At 40.4% G+C, this 22,029-nt stretch overlaps 1 protein-coding gene across 5 annotated transcripts in view; it reads left to right on the top strand.

Moving 5' to 3' along the window:
• Window positions 1-22,029, top strand: part of PDXDC1 (pyridoxal dependent decarboxylase domain containing 1) — a 54,307-nt gene that overhangs the window by 14,465 nt on the left and 17,813 nt on the right. For 3 of the 5 annotated variants that reach the window (XM_020872251.2, XM_020872252.2, XM_020872253.2), the window contains exons 2-12: window positions 4,445-4,518; window positions 5,028-5,093; window positions 7,332-7,412; window positions 9,352-9,498; window positions 10,922-11,111; window positions 13,497-13,565; window positions 14,909-14,987; window positions 18,899-18,983; window positions 20,048-20,096; window positions 20,238-20,339; window positions 21,202-21,327. In XM_020872251.2, the coding sequence (XP_020727910.2) occupies window positions 4,445-4,518; window positions 5,028-5,093; window positions 7,332-7,412; window positions 9,352-9,498; window positions 10,922-11,111; window positions 13,497-13,565; window positions 14,909-14,987; window positions 18,899-18,983; window positions 20,048-20,096; window positions 20,238-20,339; window positions 21,202-21,327 (1,068 nt within the window). The remainder of the gene's footprint in view (window positions 1-4,444; window positions 4,519-5,027; window positions 5,094-7,331; window positions 7,413-9,351; window positions 9,499-10,921; window positions 11,112-13,496; window positions 13,566-14,908; window positions 14,988-18,898; window positions 18,984-20,047; window positions 20,097-20,237; window positions 20,340-21,201; window positions 21,328-22,029) is intronic. The other 2 variants (XM_070460864.1, XM_070460865.1) reach the window with 1 other exon arrangement.

Genomic DNA, 22,029 nt, shown 5'->3' with positions numbered 1-22,029 from the left:
GATGCAAAGAGCCGACTCATTGGATAAGACCCTGATGCTGGGAAAGATTGAAGGCAGGAGGAGAAGGGGATGACAGAGGATGAGATGGTTGAATGACATCACCGACTCAATGGACATGAGTTTGAGCAAACTCTGGGAGATAGTGAAGTATACAAAAGCCTGATGTGCTGCAGTTCATAGGGTCACAAAGAGTCAAACTGACTTAGTGAATAAACAACAGCAATGTGTATAAAGGTGTTAATTAGATGATGCCTAGAGTATAGAGAGCATTTGAGTAAATTAAGGATCACAAGTCTCATTGAGTCCTTTTTCTGTGCCAGCCCCTGTATTAGGTGCTAAGGGTTGAAAAATACGACATTTTCCCCGGGAACCTGGCATAGAATATTAGTTTTTTCTTCCCTGAATAGTGTAAAAGAGTCTTCTTCTAAATACTGAATGATGGGCATCTTTATTCAACTTAATTCTTCACTCATTTTGGTTTGTGTCTAGCTGTTGCCCTGCTACTGTTTCTTAACGCTTATCACACGCGTCCTCTGGCCCTGTAACAGGGTTGAGGTTGGGGAGTGTGAAGGAGAAGTAGGCACTGCCCTCAGCAGAAGTGTATGGAGGCTTGGCTTTTAGTTTTAAGTAACCAGCTGATAAATATTTTTCTTAGAGCATTCTTTGACTTAAGGCCTGGTATCCTGCAGCTGGGTAACGTTTTATATTTTGGATTATCCTGTTAACAGAACAAGCCCATGCGGGTCTATAGCATTGGAGTCACATTCTATTCACATTTAACTAAACGTGCTATCTTCCTTACCCATCCACTACCCCACCCCCTGTCCCCACTTCACTCCCTAAAAGAGAGTAGGAGCAAGAACAATTTAAATGTCAGCCTTTCCACTCAATGAATGTGTGCTCTTGAGAGAGAGAGAGACTCAGATGGGGAAGTATGAAGCTGCACTTCCCTCCTGCCTCTTTCAGTGTCAGCGTCTTGTCATCACATTTGATTCTGATGTTTAAAAATAAGTATCATATGAAGCAGCTTCTTAAGTCAACTACTTTGTCTATTCTTAACTGAAAAATCTGTTCAATCTTATAGGAAAAGTTAGCTGTGTTGAACTTAGAGCCAATATGTTGATATCCAATATGCTGTGCCTTCCTGAAGGGTTTCAGAGGCAATATGGCAATCCAAGACTCAGGCTGACTTTAGACATTTTAGGCCTGTTGTTGTTTAGCTGCTGAGTTGTGTCTGACTCTTGCAACCTCATGGATTTTAGCCCTCCAGGCTCCTTTATCCATGGGATTCTCCAGGCAAGGATACTGGAGTGGGTTGCCATTTCCTTCTCCACGGGATCTTCCTCACCCTGGGATAAAATCTGCATCTCCTGCCTTGCAGACAGATTCTTTACCAGTGAGCCACCAGGGAAGCCCTTTAGGCCTATAAGAGAAGGCAAAATCAGTGGGAGTCTGAATAGCTGCCTTCAAGAAGCACATGATCTTGCTGGGGAGAACACCTGTCCTGGGCAGACCACCTGTAGCACAGCTCCCAGTGAGGGGTGTGAGAGATTGGGCAGGTACATGTTAGGACGGCCCCAGGCTCAAGCCTTCCGTCCTGCTGTCCCCATAAATGTTAATACAGTCGTTTTCAGGCAGTGAGTCCAGATGTTTGATTTAGGAAAAAATGGTATCGACATCATTAGAGGAGATGTGAAAAAGTGAAAGTGATTTTATCCATAAGGGTTTCTTAAAAGTGGTGGATCCTGATTTAATAGGTGGTCAGCAGTAGATAAAAGGCATAGGGACGTTTCAGACAGCACAGATGTTATAAGCATGAACCAGGGAAGAGTAACTGATCAAGCAAACTGTTTGTCTTTGCATTTGGCCAGATGCTCAGAGGTTGGAGTGTCACAGGAGATGTGGGTGTAAGGACCTTGACCAGCAGACCGGGGAGCAAGATCACTTCTCTTGACCATTATCTTGCTCCTCGTCCTACTCAGAATTGTTAAGGAAGAACAAAGAGACCTTTTAGATTGCTCTCTCACCCACCTTGTGGTTATATTTAAATTGTGATTTTTATTGGAAACACCTGTTGTTTTTTAAGTGATTTTTCTATCTTTTGTGAAAAATGAGGTCGGATGTGGCTACGTGATTCTTTTCTAACCTCTTGTAGAATCAATGTGATGTAATAGAGGCAGAAACAGATCAGGAAACCAGGATTCTGGCAGCTCTCCATCTTTTATTAGTTCCATGAACCTAGGCAAGTCACTGTCTTTCTCTAAGTCTTAGTTTCCTCTCTGAAATGTGACACCAGGACGTCCCTGGCCTGGCGGTCCAGTAGTTAGGACTCTGTACTTCCACTGCAGTGGGCACTGGTTCCATCCTTGGTTGGGGAACTAAGATCCCACTTGCCGTGCAGTGCGGGCAAAAATAAATGAGTTTTGTAAATAATTAAAGTGTTAGACTGGAAACAGAGGCTTTCATGCTATACTTTTCCTTTTTTGAAAACTTGACTCAAAACCCTGTTGTTAAAAACAGAGCTGATCTCCTTAAAGGGGAGCAGAGCTGGAAGCTCCAGGTGGCTGCCAAGCCCCTTCTCCCTAAAGTTCTTCCCGAGAGTCTTAAGGCTCAAAAGAACACAGATTGGCAATTCCTAGACTAGACCCCTAAGGTCCCTTCTTGATTTGACATTTTCTGATACTTACACTGGGGCTTCCCTGGTGCCTCAGACGGTAAGGAATCCGCCTGCAGTGTGGGAGATGCAGGTTTGATCCGTAGATGGGGAAAACCCCCTGGAGAAGGGAATGACTACCCACTCCAGTATTCTCACACTGGTAAACAGTAGAATTTCTTTAAGAAAAAGAACACAATTTTGAGGAGGTAATGCAATACTAAGGGTAATACTCATTGCACATCTACATAAGATAAACTGTTACTAGGTACAGTAGACAATAGGAAGAAAGTGCAGATAAATGCACTTGAAGTACACTTGATTAAGAGGGGAACAAAAGAGAGCTTCTATAATTGTTTATAACTCAACTCATACTACATAGAGATTCAAGGCAACAAGGCTGTCTCCCTAAAAATTGTTATAGAGATGTTAAGAAAGAGTGAATGTTTTATTTCTGTGAGAATTTAAAAAATTTAGTTCCGTCTATGTTTTGAATGGGAGGTAGATGTACACTTGGTACTAAAATCCAAAAGGACATGAATGATAAAGACTCCCTCTGATTCTTTGGAGATGTCACTATTACCAGTTTGGGTAAGTGTCCGGAGGTTTTAGAAGCACTTGCAAATTCTTGACTGTAGGAGTTTCATGTGATTGCTGTAACCTGTTAGCACAAACTGGGTAGCTCAGAACAACAGAAATATATTCTCAGTTCTGGAGGCCAGAAGTTTGAAATCATTGTCGTTGAACTAAAATCAAGGGATGGCAGGGCACACTCCCTCCAGAGGTGTGTCCCTTGCTTTCTTGTTCCAGCTTATGTTGCTTGCCAGCCACCCTGCCTTTATTGGGGGTCCCATCACTCCAGTTTTAAGGGCAGCATCTTCAAACGTCCCTCTGCTCTGTCCACACGTCACCTGCTCTCTGTGGTCATGTGTGGTCTCCTTCCCGTTCTGTCCTGTTGGTTCATGCTGTTGCACTTAGGGCTCACCTGGATGATCCCATAGTTTAATCACATCTGCGCAGACTTTGTCACGTAAGGGACACACATTTGCAAGTTCTAGGGATTAGGATATGAACATCTTTTGGGGGGCTAGTTTTCAGCTCGGTGGTGGTGGTTTAGTCGCTAAGCAGTATCCGACTCTTTGCAACCCCATGGACTATAGCCCTCCAGGCTCCTCTGTCCATGGGATTTCCCAGGCAAGAACACTGGCGTGGGTTGCCATTTCCTTCTCCAGGGGATCTTCCCAACCCAGGGATCGAACCCGCATCTCCTGCATTGCAAGCAGATTGTTAGCACTGGTCCACCAGGGAAGCCCCATCTTTCAGCCTGCTACAGCTGTGAAACAAATAGTGTGCTAGTCGAACTTTTCTGGACCTTCTTCTAACAGTGAAAAACTCAAGTAACCTAAAAGGTCCATTAATTCAGGACTGTTAAATAAACTAAAATACATCCCTCAGATGCAAAAAGGTATAACCGCTAAGGAGAATGAAGTGGACCCACTGATGTGGAACCGTATTCACTGTAAAACAGGAAAAAAGCAATGTAGAGAAGTGCACATGAGTAAAGGGAGTCTTGGAGAGAGAGATGTCAAAAGTGGCCTCCCGGGGGAGTGGGACTTTTTCATGTTACACCTTGTACTGTTGGAATTTTGAAATCAAGCATGTGCTTAATAACCCAAGTATATTATAATAAGTCCAGAAGAAAATGGACTTATAGTTTTTTTCTTAATGAACTCTGTTGTGGAAGTAATAGAAGATTGTTAACATTTAACCTTTTGAAAAATTTTTTTCCAGATAGCAGACCCTACTCTAGCTGAAATGGGAAAAAACTTGAAGGAGGCCATGAAGATGCTCGAGGACAGTCAGAGGTGAGCCTGCGGAACAGACGTGACCCCATTAAACATGTTCAGCCTGCTGCGAAACTGGTGGCACTGGTTTCCTGCTTTTAGAGATGCCTCTTGCTTTCAGAATGTCATGCTTAGCTGCAGCTGACTTTAAAATTGGTGTTTGTCTTGAGTGGAAGGTGCTTTATCATTAAAGGATTTTGAAATTGAGGGGCAGGACTTATAATTTTCAGTTCTGTCTATTAAAAATTTACTTAATATATTAACTTGACTCTATAAATACTTCTTACTGTATATTCAGGTCATATGGTGCATCAAGTAAACAAGAAATGGGTTGAAGTATTTTTTTTTTTTTTTAGTATTCTTTTCCTGAAATGAAGCTATACCCCAGCCTGGGGGTGCTGGGATGGGGTGGGGTTGGGGAAATGTGTGTTTCAAATCCCACATCAGTTACTAGAGCTTATGAGCAGCATTATCACATGTTCATGCTCCAGTGTTAGAAATATAACAATTTTTTATTTCCCTCAAACTAGAAGAACAGAGGAGGAAAATGGAAAGAAGCTCCTGTCAGGGGATATTCCAGGGCCACTGCAAGGCAGGTAGGTGGCAAGGGAGAGCAGCGCTTTTCCCGCTGTTCAGCACGGGGAGCTCAGCTCAGTGTTACGGGAGGGGAGTTTGGGCAGAATGGATACCTGTGTGTGTGGCTGAGCCCCTTTGCTGTCCGCCTGACGTCATCACAGCGCTGTGAGTCAGCTGCACTCCAGCATTAAATAAACAGTTAGAAAAGACAAGGACCTTCACGTGGGGCGTACATTTTCTTCAAACCAAGATTTCACCGTCACTGATTTACAGTTCTAATGAACACAAAGCAAATTGAGAGTTCTATACAATGTGTCATCAGAAAACTGAAACGCTGTTGGCTGGTTGGTGATGATGCTATACCTACTGTTTCTCCCCCTTCCCCATTCAGAGTTTAACACAACCTCTTAGAAGCATGTTCAGACTCACAATATAACTCAACTATCATACTTGTTTCATCCTTGAAAACAGCAATCTATTTGGTAGACTGAGCTTTATTGTGAGAGTTGTTTTAACTTGATAAAATTTACCACTGTATTATATAGTAAGGAAAGGAAAATGAAAGGAAAATATCAGCTCATTTATTAGTAGAGTGATTTATTTTTTGGTAACTAAAGGAAATCTGTCACATGTTTGTGGTTTGAAGTGGCAGGGAAAATATCAGGAAAATAAGTAGTTATCCAACCAACAGTATTTACAGGATGTTAGCACTTAATTTGGAGTTTAAGTCCTGGCCCAGTTTCCTTCGGACAAACTTATTATTTTTTTTTATAACCAGGAAACTGTACATAGGTAAACAGTACAACTCCCTTAAGTTGTCCTTTGACCCGAATATAAAAATGTACAAGGTTGCAAAAGAACAGAGGAAGGATCCCAGTGGATGGAGGATACTGATTGGAAGTCCTCAATGGGTGAAGTTCATTTTCCACCTGAGAACAGGAACCAGGTCTTATAAGTCTCCTCATTCTGGGCCCTCTGAAGGGAATTGTAGCATTCTACTCATCTTGCAGAAGTTTCTGTAGAAGAGATACTGCCAGAAACATCTTGATTCTCAGAGTGGGAGTGCATTAATGACACAAGTCCAGGGTGTTCACACTAATAATGTTAATAGCCACATCCGAGAGCCCACTTCCCAGGCGCAGAGCTCAGTGCTTTTCATGAACGAATGGCATCCTCGTAGTTTTGTAACGTAGGGTTTCCTGAAGGTCACCTGGCCTCATCTCTACATAAAGTCTAAGGACCAGAGTCTCTCACATGTGAAGGTCAGAACTGTGAGGAAGATGGTATGGGGACATTGTTTTTCAAAAGGGAGAACTTTTTATGTCACCTCATTAATAGAGTGGTAGCATTTTGACATCACATGTTTTGTAAGTCACCTTGCCATTGCTAACAACTGCACCACTCACATTCTTCTCATGTTTCCACCTCCTCATGTAATGAGCATTTAAAAACGTATCTTGGACAGAAGTAAGTCTGTTTATAGTCCAAGGAAATCTCCAGTTTCTCCAGTTTGGGGAAGAGGTGGTAATAAGCGATGCCTGCATTTCATGTTTAACTCTCTAAGAACAAACAGACAAGAATCCCGCATGGAGGGAACTTAGATAAACCAGTGGTACTGGAGTACTCTTGCTGCTTTTGTGATTTTCCAGCAGCTTATAAACTATTTTTGCCCTTATAACATGCTTACTAGGCAGTGTCCAAGACTCAAATGAACTGGTAGAGAAATACTGCTAAAGCTAGTGAAATTTTTAAAAATCAAATTTACATTCAGGTAGAAGATTTAATGAATCACAAGTAAGGGGCTTCCGTGGTGGCTCAGATGATCAAGAATCTGCCTCAATGCAGTAGACCCAGGTTCAGTCCCGGGGTTGGGAAGATCTCCTGGAGAAGGGAATGGCTACCCACTCCAGTATTCCTGCCTGGAGAATTCCATGGACAGAGGAGCCTGGAGAGCTACAGTCCATGGGGTCGCAAAGAGTTGGACACAACTAAGCAACTAATACTTTAGTATATGTGCTGCCGAAGCAAGCACTGCAACTAATACTTTAATGTACATATGGTTATATTCAGAATTCAGTTGATAAGGTTTATTTTTAAAAAACAAGATGGTGTATACTGTATCTCAAAAAACATTATTTCTGTTGTAACAAGATATCAAAGCTAGTTTAGACAAGAGAAATAGTGAGAGACTGGTGGTGAGGGAAGGGGGTGGCATGTGCTGTTTCCCCCTGTCTGTCAACTGTTTTTCTGTTCTGCAGTGGACAAGACATGGTGAGCATCCTCCAGTTAGTTCAGAATCTGATGCACGGAGATGAAGACGAGGAGCCCCAGAGCACCCGGTAATGGAGAACGGCTGGCAACTTCTCTTTGAAAGTATATGTGTTCTTGATTTTGATAATGATTACATTCATACAAGTTGCTGCAACAATAAGCCTCATTTCATTCCAGATTATATATGAAGTTACAACAACATTCACTTCCTTCAGGGAGACGTTGACATGTTTTAGATAATGTATTTTGTAAAAGGAAATCATTTACTAAAACTAAAACCTTGTGATTTTTATGGTCTTGTGTCTTAGGGAGGGGCTGGCGCAGGGGCCAGAGGGTAGCTGCTGTGTGCTTCTCCATTTCTGGCTGCTCCTGTTCCTGGGCTTTTGATTGTTGAGAAGCACTGCAGCTAGATTCATCGGTGGCAGGACACGCCATCTGTGAATCATCTGTTTATCTTATTTCCATTTATGCATTATCAAGCAATTTATCTAGTTCTATTTTCTCTTTAATTGTTTTAAATACAGTGTTTTTTAGAATAAGTAATGCATTCTTCGGGTTCAGATTTCAAAAGATAGAAAAGGTATATATGCAAAGGCAGTATTCCTTCTTACCTCTCCCTCACTAGCTTGTTCTCCTTGCTAGAGATAAGTTGCTAGTTTCTTGTGTATTCTTCAGAGATACTTCATGTACACATACACCCAAGCCAGATGTCTGTGCTTACTGCTTCCAGGACCGAAATACTCTGCACGTTGTTCTGTGTCTTGCTTTTTTCATTAATGTCTTGAAGTTCCTGGAATAGCAGTCCACAAGGAGCTTTCTCCTTTAAGAGCTGTTTAATGTTGCTCTGGGGCTCCCCTGATAGCTCAGCAGTAAAGACTCCACCTGCAGTGCAGCATACGTGGGTTTGACCCCTGGGTCGGGAAGACCCCCTGGAGGAGAAAGTGGCAACCTACTCCAGTATTCTTGCCTGGAAAACCCCATGGACAGAGGAGCCTGGTGGGCTACAGTCCTTGGGGTTGCAAAGAGTCAGACACGACTGAACATGTACACAGTGTTACTCAGTGGGTGAGATATATTTTATTTAACTAGCCTCCGATTCATGTTTTACTCTTACAAACATTCCTGCAGCTGGTAACTTTGCACATGTGTCATTTCCTCAAAGTAGTGTTTCTGGAGATTAAAGTCCTAGAAGTGGGATTGCTAGACCAAATAAGTTTGTAAATTTGACAGATATTGCCACATTTCCCTTCATGGAATTGTGCCCATTCACATTCCCATTCTGTGTGTGTGAGAGTTTTCCCCCCACACCTTTGCCTACAAGGGTATTAGCAACCTTAAGGATTGTTGCCAGTCTGATAGGTAAGAAATGATATTTTAGCATAGCTTTAGTTTGCATTTTTCTTAAGAATCAGGTTAAGTGTCTTTTTTCTATGTTTTAAGACCCATTTATATTTCCTTTTCTATGAACTGTCTCTGCCCAGAATCCTGTTGATTTTTTTGTCATTTTCATTATTACATTTATTCTTTATAAGGGAAATTAGTCCATCCACTTTAATTATATGCAAAATAATACCTAGTTCCCCTTGAATTTGGTGAATTGTTATAAATAGCTATTTAATACAGGGAATTTATCTTCATCTATTGATTCTTAAATTGTTTTCTGCACATTTTATCTCAGCTCTACTCTCCATAATTCTTACAGCTAGTATTTAATTTAAGAAACTTTTTTGGAGAAAATTATTTAAAAACAGTTTGTGTAGTTAGTTGGTATTCAATAAAAGATATTTATCTCCTAGAACTTGAATTCAGAAAGAAAATTTCTCCCTAAGCTATTAATACCTTATTACACATTGAATTTTCTAAATTTATCTCAATTTCTGCCTTCTAGGCCATTAAGTGCATTTCAGATGTGACAGAAATTTTTGTGGAATACTGTGTCTCTAAGTTTTATTTATTTATGCTTAGACTAATACCTTTTTTTAAAATCTAATATATTTTGATTAACAGAATTCAGAATATTGGAGAACAAGGTCATATATCTTTGTTGGGGCATAGTCTGGGAGCTTACATTTCAACTCTGGATAAAGAGAAGCTGAGAAAACTTACTACTAGGATACTTTCAGACACTACCTTATGGCTCTGCAGAATTTTCAGGTAATAAGTTTTTAGTTTCCGGTAAAGGCATTTATGAGTTGGATATGTACTGTGAGAAGTCTCTCTCTTCTGTAGCTGTGCTGCCTAAAATCAGATCTGCCTCTTCCCTTTCCTTTTGGAAGAATTACTCAACCACTCCATGCCTCAGTTTCCTTATCTGTGCAATGGAGATAGCCTTAATATCCACTTGATGACATTGTTGTGAGGATTAAATGAACCAATGAATTAATACGTGTGAAGAGCTAAGAACATGAGCCTGTACTGTTGAATAATGTCCACAGTTTCTTATTTGTTACTATATATAGTAGAACTCTGTGTGACCTTACTCTGTATTTTCTAAGTCTCCTATAAATGTGTTATCATACTTCCATGATTTAAAAAAAAATAAAAAGAAGAAAAAGAAGATTCCTAGTCGGCACATGTTGATAGAAGATGTAGCAGTGAAATGGAGACAAGTTTTTCTCTTTGTTTTGCCATGCTGTGTGGCATGCTGGATCTTAGTTCCTCGAGCAGGGATTGAACCCATGCCCCCAGTCTTAACTACTGGACCACCAGGGAAGTCCCTGGATTTGAGTGTTTTTATTTAAAGTATTAGCTGTGTTTTAGTAGAAAGGAAATGCTGTTATAAGGAAGATGAGTATGTGTTGTGAAATTGATTTGCTTTATACAGTGATAAATACTGTCATTATTAAGGAATTCTAGCAAAGTAAGGAGTCAGTAGAAGATACAAGACCAGTGGTATTTTGTGTTTATTTATGCTGTTACTTTTATGGAAAAGGAATGTTTACCTAACGTTGGAACGTTTAATAACTTGGGAGACTCATTTTCAGATGGTGGAAAAGAGCTTGGCCTGGCAAAAGTATGAGTTTGCCTATGTGGCAAAGGAGAAATTTTCTTTCTTTTAATTTTTTAAATTCTTTTAATTTTAATAAAAATCCAACACCTGTAATTGAAATTCTCTTTCTCTTTAGAGTTGGAGAAGAATAAAAGGTTCCAAGCAGATAATAGTGAAAGCAAAACTTAGCCTGACTAGCATTATTGACAGTTTTACTTACTTTGGATGTTTTAGGGCTGACACTACTAAAAACCATGCCTACATTATCCAGTGCCGACTTCCTGGTGAAGTAAGCCGATCCATGACCTTCCGCCTTTTTGTACCTGAGGCATTCCTGTTTCCTACTGGTTTTCCCCAGTTCCTACTGTTCCTGGAGCTCAGTGTGGATGAAGGGCCATTGCCTCTGTTCTTTATAACCTCCGGCTGCCATGAGTTGTCAGCCATCTTAGATGAGGGTGATTCCTATCTCCTTTGACTGGTCTGGGTGACAGTTTCTAGGTTGAGAAAAGATTTACTTCCATGGTTATAAGACTGGGACTTACAAAATCAGAGGTAAGAACATACTGACATATGAGTGTCTCTTAACAGGTATGAAAATGGCTGTGCTTATTTCCACGAAGAAGAAAGAGAAGGACTCGCAAAGATCTGCAGGCTTGCCATCCATTCCCGTTACGAAGACTTCGTAGTGGATGGGTTCAACGTGTTATATAACAGGAAGCCTGTGATCTATCTAAGTGCTGCTGCTAGGCCTGGCCTGGGCCAGTACCTCTGTAATCAGGTAATGTGGCATAAGGGTGATCGTTTCAAGAAACGATGCTTTGTTCTGTCCTTAGAGTTTTTCAAGTGTGTTGACCCATTTCTTTAGCCACTTTTTTTTTCACATGAAAAGAAAAATGATTTTCTTATGTGTGTGTTATGTCATTTTTATATATGAATGTGTATTAATAAGTTTAGAGAGAGATATATGTATTTTTTAGTTGCCCAAAGACAGCCATAGTCAACATTTTACTTTATTTATTTTCAGACTTTGATCAGTCAGAGGGCATGTATGTTTTATACATGGCTTTTTTCACTTACCGTTGTAATAGGCGCATATCATGTTTTATCAGTTCTTCAAAGTAAAGTGTATTTTTAATGGCTTCATGATATTCCTTCAAGTGAGTGTATAGTATTTTAACTTTTTTTTTTTTCCTTTTTGGGCAATTAGAGTGTTTGTATTCTTTAGCTTTTTATGACCATTTTTGGGAAATTCTTTTTGTTTAGTGCTGTTATGGACATCTTTGTGCATCAAGCTTTTTCTATACTTCGGGTTATATTTCTCAGGTGGATTTTCAGAGTCAGTCTGGAATTATAAGATCAAAGAGCATTATCCTTCTCTAGAATTTATGAAAGCTTGATTAGGGGTGCTACCTTGAGTCAAGAACTTGTTAAGCCTCTTGGCCAAGAATATTTTAAAGCAAAACCCATAGGATTGGAGGGATTGTCTTCTGTAAGATGGACGAGTCCCAGGAGATACATAGGGGAAACTCAGGAGTTGAGTTGATTCTGAGCCATGGTCACTGGTGGCAAGAAATTGTGTCCTCTTCTTCTCTGGAGGAGGGCATGGCAACCCACTCCAGTATTCTTGCCTGGAGAATCCCGTCGACAAAGGAGCCTGATGGGGTACAGTCCCTGGGATTGAAAAAGAGTTAGACACAACTTGGTGACTAATCAGCAACAACAAATATTAACCTAAATGAACTAAATCAGGTCAATACAGAGTATTTTTACCCATTTTCACATCAAAAAAAGAAATCCTGCCCTCTTCTTAAGGGTATACAAAATGAGGAATTTTATAATACCTCTGTAGAAAAATGAAACAAATTACTTATTGAGTACCTGCTGTGAGCCATGCTCTTAGGTCTCAGAGCTATCTTGGGAGAGCAATCGAGTCTTCAAAAGATGTGTGAGGATGTTAAGTGGGAAAGGCAGGTGGCAGGTGTTCATGTTTTTTAAAAGATGTACATGCTAATGTGCATATTTTTTTTATACCTGGAAAAATACATTTATATAAATACATTGCATTTTTGCCTATAAAATATCTGGAAAGTTCTGTACTAACCTGTTAATGGGGTAATGTTAGTCGCTCAGTCGTGTACAACTCTGTGACTGTGGACTGTAGCCGGCCAGGCTCCTCCGTCCATGGGATTCTCCAGGCAAGAATACTGGAGTCGGTAGCTATTCCCTTCTCCAGGGGATCATCCCAACCCAGAGACTGAACCCGGGTCTCCTGCATCGCAGGCGGAGTCTTTCCTGTCTGAGCCACCAGGAAAGCTGGACAGTGACAGATTGGTGGCTGAATTGAGGGGTCTGCGGGGTGGGGAGAATGGGACAACATTTTCATTTTTAATTTCTGTATTTATTTATTGTGTGTTTTACTTGGGTTTCACTTTCATAATTTAGAACGAAGATTCTTTACAGGAAAAAAATGTGAATAAAGTGCTTGTTAAAATTTTTGGTCTGTAAATGCTTACAGGTCTTAGTTATATAGAGCAATATGCTCAAATGTTAAAAAATTCCTGAAACATAATCTCCTTAAGGATTTGGAAGCTAAAAATTAAGAATATAAAATTTATCTGACAATTACCATCTCCATAGCACTGACTTCATTTCTCTTGAGATGTGTACATCTGTTAGTCCATATTTATTGCTGGAATGGGTGGGCCCACAAATACATGTTGTTCTTTGAATGCCTTTAGGAGGTGTTATTTACCGCTAATCCTTGGAGGGAGGATCCTAAATTACCCCCCAAAACGCTAAAGGCTCAGCTTGTTTCTCCATTTGGAAAAGTTTTTTTGGCATATTCTAAAATACAACAAAGATTAGGTACTCATTTAGAAGATGAGTTGATAGTTACTCATTTAGTTGACTCATTTAGAAAATTTTACATTGTCTTTATCCTCTTAAAAGACAGCTCCTGGAAATTTACCTCCCCCCACAATTATTTTCTTTTCTTTGGCTTGACTTTCTAGATATACTTTAACATCTATATGTTTATATATTAAGTGTTCCTAAGGGAGGGATTGTTTTAAAAGAATGCTGTGACTTAGAAGCACAGTCTCTGGGGATGTGAGGGGATGGAGACAAAGGTCCTTCTTGTGAAATTGCACGTTTCTTCCTGCAGCTTGGCTTGCCTTTCCCCTGCTTGTGTCGGGTGCCCTGTAACACTGTGTTTGGATCCCAGCATCAGATGGTAAGCTCTGATGGTAACGTTTACAATGGTAAAATAGAGAGATAAGCTCTGATGGTAAGTTCATAAAATAAGAAAGAATTGTGTTTTGAAACTGTATCTTCCTTTCAGTTGTGGTTCTGTTCACTGGCCTCCAGATAGTTATTAGATTATTCATGGGTGGCTTAGATCTTCCCATTGTTTAATACATGCTTCCAGGTTTGAATGTCCACACAGGTTGACTGGCATAAAGGTGAGCAGCACCTGGCTCATAAGGAGTCTTATAACCACTGTATCACCTGCTTTAAGTAGAAACGTGGAGTTCAGTTAAGCACCAGAAATTCCTTCTAAAGCTCATCCCTTTCAAATGCTTATCACTGTTACCTGGATTTATGAATGGGCAGATTTTGAAAGTGAGGTTGTTTATCATAATCCTTGGGATTGGATTCTGCTTATTTTCAGACATACTGAAGCAGAAGGGATAGGTTTTAGGATTCTGCATTTCTTTTTCAAGGTAGTTAGGTTTTCTGATTTAGATACATCATTGAATAACAAACATTCAGCTCAGTTCATTTGCTCAGTTGTAGTCGTATCTGACTCTTTGTATTGCAACCCCATGGACTGCAGCACGCCAGGCTTCCCTGTCCATCACCAACTCCCAGAGCTTGCTCAAACTCATGTTCATCAAGTCAGTGGTGCCACCCAACCATCTCATCCTCTTGTCAGCCCTTTCTCCTGTTGCCTTTGATCTTTCCCAGCATCAGGGTCTTTTTCCAGTGATTCACATCAGGTGGACAAAGTATTGGAGCTTCAGTATCAGTCCTTCCAATGAACATTAAGGACTGATATCCTTTAGGATTGACTGGTTTGATCTTCTTGCAGTCCAAGTGACTCTCAAGAGTCTTCTCCAACACCACAGTTCAAAACCATCAATTCTTTGGCACTTAGCTTTCTTCATGGTCCAGCTCTCACATCCATACATGACTACTGGAAAAACCATAGCTTTGACTAGATGCGCCTTTGTTGGCATGACATTAGAGATGCATTTTTGACTGTTTTTGTGGTGGCAGGGAGGCCAGTTTAAGAGAATTTTTTAAATCATAAATGTTTTAAAGTAGAGAAATACTGGTTTTGTGTATGTAGTTTCTAACTTTAATCTCATTTAACTGAGTTTTCTAGTTAATCTTCAAGTAAAATGATTTTGTTTTCTCATCAATAATTAGAGGGATTGAAAAGGAAAATTGTCGAGAGAAAACCTGATTTGATCAATTTTGAGAGTATCTGCTTCATTCAGAAGTCATCATTTTTCCTTGTATAGCTTTTATGCTGGTCGTCTCATGTTTTTGTGATTTGTCTTTCAATCCCAGGATGTTGCCTTCCTGGAGAAACTGATTAAAGATGACATAGAACGAGGAAAACTGCCCCTGCTGCTTGTTGCAAATGCTGGTAGGTGTCATGAACCAGAATCTTTCATTTTGAACATACAAGATAGAGGATGGGGAAAAAAAAAGAAGATTGGTACTTAGCCTAAAAGAGATCAAGTCTTAAGAATGTAAAATGTCGGTTTGTTTTGGGAGTTCTTGTTTGTGTGTATATACTTTTTCATTTAGGATGTAAGTGCTTTTCTACTCGATCATGTGCTTCCTTTCTAAATTGAATTTTTAAATGTCACACTTTAAATCTCCACTTTTGAGACAGCAGGTTAACTACCGCTTTCTGCTATGCTCACCAAATTGTATTCAGCATTGTACTTGAAGCTCTAGACAGTGCAGTAAGGCAAGAAAAATAATTACATGACATACAGATTAGAGGAAAAATAAAACTGTCTTTATTTACAGATGGCATCATCGTATAGATAGAAAGTCCTAAGGAAACCACAAAGAACAGCCATTGGAACTAATAAGCAGATCTATCAAGGTTGCAGTGAACAATTGAAATTGGATTTTAAAGGCCATTCATAATGACCCCAAAAAACCCTTCATGGATAAATGTAACAAAATAACACAAGAAGTATACACTGAAAACTACAAAGTGTTGCTGAGAGAAATTCGAGAAAACCCCAATAAATGGAACAGTGTGCCATCAACATGGGTTGGATAAATTGGTATTATTAAGTCAGATCTCTCCAAAATTAATCTATATATTCAACTCAATCCATATCAAAATCTTAGCACCTTCCAATTTCTTATAGAAATGGATAAGCTGATTCTAAAATTTATATGGTCGTAAAATGGTCTAAGATGAGTGAAAATCATTGTGAAAAAGAACAGCATTGGAAGACCTACCTTGTCTGACTTTTAGAGTTACTATACAGTGACATATAAGAGAGCGTGAGCTTAACTGAAGAAAATAGAGTTCAGAAATAGACTCACCCATAGAAATATGGTCACTTGGGGTTTTTTTTTTACAAAGATGCCAAAGGTAATTTAGAAGGAAAAGGATAGTCTTATCCATCAGTGGTTTTGGAACAACTGGATATCAATATAGAAAAAATTGAACCTTAACCTTTGCCTCATTCTACATGAAGATGTTAATTGTAAATAGTTCATAAACCTGAACATAAAAGCCAAAGCAGTAAAATTTCTAGAACATATAGAAAATCTTTGTGACCTTGGCCGAGGACAGATTTCTTGGGACACAAAGGCAGAACCATAAATTGGGCTTTATCAAAAATTAAAACCTTTGCTGCCCAGGGAACTATATTCAATATCTTGTAATAACCTTAATGGAAGAATCTGAAAAAGAATGACTTTGCTGTCAGGTGGCTGAGTGGTAAAGAATGCCAAGCAGGAGACACAGATTTGATCCCTGGGTCAGGAAGGTCCCCAGGAGAAGGAAATGGCAACCCACTCCAGGCTTTTGCTATTCAAAAGACCATGTTAAAAAAATGGAAAGGCAAGTAACAGACTAGGAGAAAATATTGAAAAAACATTTTCTTGACAAAGGACTCTATCCAAAATATATAAGGGGGTTTTATAGTTCAGTATTATGGATATGAATAATACAGTGTTTAAAGTGAACAAGCGATTTGAGTAGAGACTTCACCAAGGAAATACATAAATATATAAGCACTGAAAAAATGCTTAACATCGTTAGTCATTAAAGAAATGCAAATTAAAACAACAATGAGCTACTACTATATATCTGTTAGAATGGAGAATATAAAAAAATACAGTGCCAAACACTAGTACAGATGCGCAATAACTGAAACCTTTAGGCTGCTGTAGAGATCCAATGTTCTTACCAGAAAACAACCCAGATTCCCCTCCCCTGGTGAATGAATAAATTGTAGGATAAACAAATCATGGGTTACTATAGCAATAAATGGAAATAACTACTGAAACACATATCAACGTGGATGAATTTCAGAAGCATGCTAATTAAGGGCCAAAAGACATAAAAGAAGTTACATAGTGTTTGATCCATTTATATGAAATTCTAAGAAGATAAAACTACAGCAGAGAAAACATATCATAGTTGTCTGGGGCCAGTGAGGAGTGGAGAGAAGAGTGAAACTTCAGGGGGGAATGAGGGAACTTTTGGGGTGATGCTGGTTACACACAGTATACATTTGTCAAAATTCATTGAATTGACTGAAGCGACTAAGCATGCAGCACACACATAAATGAGTGGATTTTATTGTACATAAATTATACTTCAATCAGTAAAGTCGATTATTAAAAAACAATAATAAACAGAAAAAGCATCCATCCACCTTGTTGCCGCCAGAAAAACTGTCTCTTCTGCCTGATTTAGTGTATATGTATTTAAATAGAAACAGAACCAGTGTACTGTCAGTCACTTAACAAATGGGAGGGGCTTCAGTTGACATGTGGTTGAGTGACTTACCAGCGTGACCACGTTGCTGTCAGCAGACTTCGCATCCCAGCGATGAGCCAGCTGACCTTGCCACAAGGTGAAGGGAATCCAAGTGTGGCCTCCGGCCACTTAAACACAGCATGTGCTTCATGTTTTGATGGCTCATGGACACAACCCATGCCTTGGCTTTTGATCTTGTTTTGGCTAAACTAAATGTGTCATTTAAGATTTTTTTTTAAAAAATTTGAGATGGATTTGGGTTTGGGAGGTGGCGTTTTCAGCCTTTTCCCTGGCACAGCCCCTGTAAGAGAAGCAGTTGTCTTAGTTGTGTTCATTGAATCAGTTGGTAAAGATCTGAAATCTTACTAGGTGGCTTCTGCTAACTGGAAATTTCGGACAGTTGGGAGCATGCTGACTCTTCATTTTACTCATGTTCTGTGAGGAGGGTCTTCCCAGCAAAGCCTGCCATGTAAATGTCACCAAGGGGGTGGGTCAGCGTGTGTAATGTGTTTAGGCTGACTTCAGAATGCTTTCTAAATTTAAACAAAGAACACCTCATATTGGGTTAAAAAAAATTCATATTATTTTTTATAGAAAGTGAAAGAAAGTGAAAGTTGCTCAGTCATGTCCAACTCTTTGCGACCCTATGGACTGTAGCCTGCCAGGCTCCTCTGTCCATGAAATTATCCAGGCAAGAATACTGGAGTGGGTTGCCATTCCCTTCTCCAGAGGATCTTCCCAACCCAGGGATCGAACCGAGGTCTCCCTCTATTTTTTATAGAGGACACGTCTAAATAAAAATAACCCAGAAAGTGACATAAGGGATATCTCGAGCAAGGGCTTTCCAGGTGGCGCAGCAGTAAAGAATCTGCCAGCCAGTGCAGGAGACACAAGAGACGAGTGTTCGATCCCTGAGTCGGGAAGATGCTCTGGAGTAGGAAACAGCAACCCACTCCAGTATTCTGGCCCGGAAAATTCCATTAACAGAGAGGAGCCTGGCGGACTACAGTCCTCTGGGTCACAAAGAATCAGATACAACTGAGCACACATACACATCTTGGACAAATGCTGATGGAACAAAAGTACTACAGCAGGGTTGCTATGAGATAAAATAGACCTCATAGTAATAATTCATGGCATCTACTCAGATATAATATGTATAAATGCTTATGAATATAACGTTGAAATATATAAAGGAAAAGTTGATAGAATACTGGGATAAATTGACAAACCCACAGTCTGGGTGGGAAACTTGAATATATTCTGAAACAACAAATCAAGTACATAGAAAATTAGTGTATATAGATATATAGAGAGAGGATTTAAATTGACAGTAAGCTTGATTTTTTGTTTTTCAAAACTTGAATAATCCTTGAATAATCAGCTTGCAGTGGTTGATTTTAAGCCAGTTTACAAGGTAAATCTCAACAAAATAGATATATTACTTCTCTCAAAGGGAGATACTGTATATAGAAGCTTTTATCATGCTGTAAAGACTCGGAAAATATTTATGTCCTTTCTTGTGTGTTTTATGCTAGGAACTGCAGCAGTGGGGCACACAGATAAGATTGGGCGTTTGAAAGAGCTCTGTGAGCAATATGGCATATGGCTCCACGTGGAGGGGTGAGTGGAGGGGAGTTTGGTGCCACAGTGGGCCTGCAGAGTGCCTGGGAAGAGCTCACTCTGTGGACACGTTTATCTCTAAGGACTCTTTGGTGAAGTGAAAGTGAAGGTGAAAGTCGCTCAGTCATGTTCGACTCTTTGTGATCCCATGGTCTATACAGTCCATGGAATTCTCCAGGCCAGAATACGCGAGTGGGTAGCTGTTGCCTTCTCCAGGGAATCTTCCCAACCCAGGGATTGAACCCAGGTCTCCCGCCTTGCAGGCAGACTCTTTACCAGCTGAGCCACCAGGGAAGCCCAGGGACTCTTTGGGTTACAGATAATAAAGAGATCTTCTTGGCTGCCTTAGCTCAGACCAGTGTTAGGATCGGCGGGAGGCGCACATCAGCCAGGTCCCTCGGCTGAACTTCCCCCGAGGTGGCTCCATCTGGAGGTCGATAGCCTTTCCTGTCCTGGTGCAGCGTAGCTGCAGCAACTCCAGCCACCTTTCCAGCTTTGTGTCCGGAGGGTCAGAAGTCCTGCCAGGAGTCTCCTGCTGAGCCAGTTGCTGTGGCCAGGGAAATGTAATTCTCTGGTAGTTTAGGTGATTGCGAGCCTGAGGTCTCTCAGAGGAGGTGGGGTGGATTCCCAGAAGGCCGCTGGAGTGCTGCAAAGAGAAGGGGCAGGGGAGGATGTGGGGCAGCCCTGGGGGTCCTTAACAGCACGTCATTCATACAGGGTGTGTTGCTTCTTAATATTGTCCCTCTGGGAAGCGTGATGACTTGGATATAATAGCTACCAAGTTAGAAAGTAAGACACTTATTACACAGATAAGTAGAAGACATCCCCTGAAACATTTTAATTAAAATGCATTTTCCAGGTTTTTCTGAAATTTGTATAATATATGTACCACACTTTGTGTTGCTGTTGCAAATGCTACCAACACAGCTGAAAGACATGTAAATGTCAGCCTGGAACAGCACAGCCCTGTTTGGTTTTTCTTTTTTTTGGGGGGGGGGGAGTACGTACTTAGCAAATAAGCAGCAGTAAATGATTAGTTCTCAGGTCTGTGTTTTTTCTTCCAGTGTGAATCTGGCAACCTTGGCTCTAGGTTATGTCTCCTCTTCAGTGCTGGTATGTTGTTGATTTACTAAATACTGTGTTTTTAAGAAGGACTTTAAAATCACTTCATCCCTGATGGTTTTTATGAATGGAAAAGGGTGTTGGATTGACTGGATCCTGATGTCTAACAGGAAGTTGTTCTCTCCGTGGCAGGCTGCAACCAAATGTGACAGCATGGTGCTGACCCCTGGCCCGTGGCTGGGTTTGCCAGCTGTTCCAGCCGTGACCCTCTATAAGCATGACGATCCTGCCTTGGTAAACTTCCTCTCACCAGGAGAGGGTAGGGAGTGGCTAGTAATCATTGCGTCTGGGGGTAAAAGCAGAAAAAGGAAACAGTATATCTTTCCCTTAATGCTACATCTGTGATTTTTCATTAAAAAAAAATTTTTTTTTTACATAAGGGAAACTATGCCATATATATTTTTTCTATTTATTCTCCCCATACTTCCCCATGTGTATGAAAAACTTTTATCACTGTATAATACTCCATCATTTAAGTACCACAATCATCCTCCATTTGTGAACTTGTAGGCTGTTTTCAAATTTTTGTTACTGAAATAATGAGCATCACTCGTGTTTCAAATTACTCCTTAGACTGGATTCCCACAGTGGAATTAATAATTAAGATTATTTTAAGGCTCTTGATCCTCCACATTGTCTAAAAAGTTGTAACATGATGTAGTTCTTAAAACCATAGTGATGGTTCTTGTTAGTGAACCAGTTAGTGATAGGCAACTGCGAAATAAGTTTTCAATGGTTCTTAAAACAGTTAAGCCTTGATCGTGTGTTTCTGGCCAAGTATTTGAGGATGCTCAGAACAGCCTTGGAAGGGGCTACCTCTTGAGTGGCTAAGAGCTCCAGCTCTGGGATGAACCTGTCTGGATTCTCATCCCGGCTTTGCCACATCTTAGCCACAAACCCTTGGAAAAAGCAAGATCTCTGAGCCAAGTCGCCTAGAATACTTTGCTCATGGAGTTGCTTGATGATAAAATAAATAATGCAAGCTAAGTGCCTGCATAACTTCTGACACAAACTAAGTGCATAGTAAATGGAAAGTGGTTAGTTCTGCTATGTGATTTCATTGGCTTTAAGCAATAACCTATATTGACTTTTTTAGACTTTAGTTTCCGGTCTTACATCAAATAAGCCAGCAGACAAGCTCCGTGCCCTGCCACTGTGGTTGTCTTTACAGTACTTGGGACTCGATGGGATTGTGGAGAGGATCAAGCATGCCTGTCAGCTGGTGAGTGGAAACCTGAAGTTCGCACAAGTCACAGATACTCCATGGCAGTAACAGACAGAAAAGTCCTTCACTGATTTACCCTGCCTTCAATTCCTCCTTGTCTGGATTTCCCTTCTCATAAGCAAGCAGACTCATTGCCCTGAATATATAGGTTTCTTGTTCAAAGTTCTGGGAGAGACTGCTGGGTCTGTCCCAGCATTTGTGTCCAAATGAAATCCGATTGAAATGAATGCCGGTGTCAGCATGGGGGAGAAACGAAGTCCCGGTGATAGCCAAGGAGTGGAGGAGGATGCGGAGGCCGGGATAAGCATTCCACTTGACCACCGACTCTTGAGGGTAAAAGAATATGTTGGCTGGGGGGAGTAAGGCTGGCATGGATATTTTTAACACCCGCTGGCTTGGGCTCCCAAATTGCAAGGCTTTAGGGACAATTCTAATTCTCTGTTTGAGGTGTTCTAATTGTGAAAACTACATAATTATGTTGTAGTTCAGAAAACAAAAAATGCCTTATGTACGCAGTTTTTGAGAGCTGAGTTCTCCCTAAGTCTACAGCATGATTTCACCTTTCTGTCCCTCTGATTTCCCACCTGTAAAATAGAGGTGATGATGTAATGAAAGATTGTCATGAGGACTTAGTGAGTTCATACATGTAAAGCTCTTACAGTAGGGCCTAATCATATGGTAAGGTATGCAGATAGTTTT

This window comes from Odocoileus virginianus, chromosome 33, assembly GCF_023699985.2.
Source record: "Odocoileus virginianus isolate 20LAN1187 ecotype Illinois chromosome 33, Ovbor_1.2, whole genome shotgun sequence".
In the NCBI taxonomy this organism is placed as follows: Eukaryota; Metazoa; Chordata; class Mammalia; order Artiodactyla; family Cervidae; genus Odocoileus; species Odocoileus virginianus.
The sequence above is the reverse complement of the archived record's forward strand: the minus strand, read 5'-3'. Positions and strand labels throughout refer to the sequence as shown.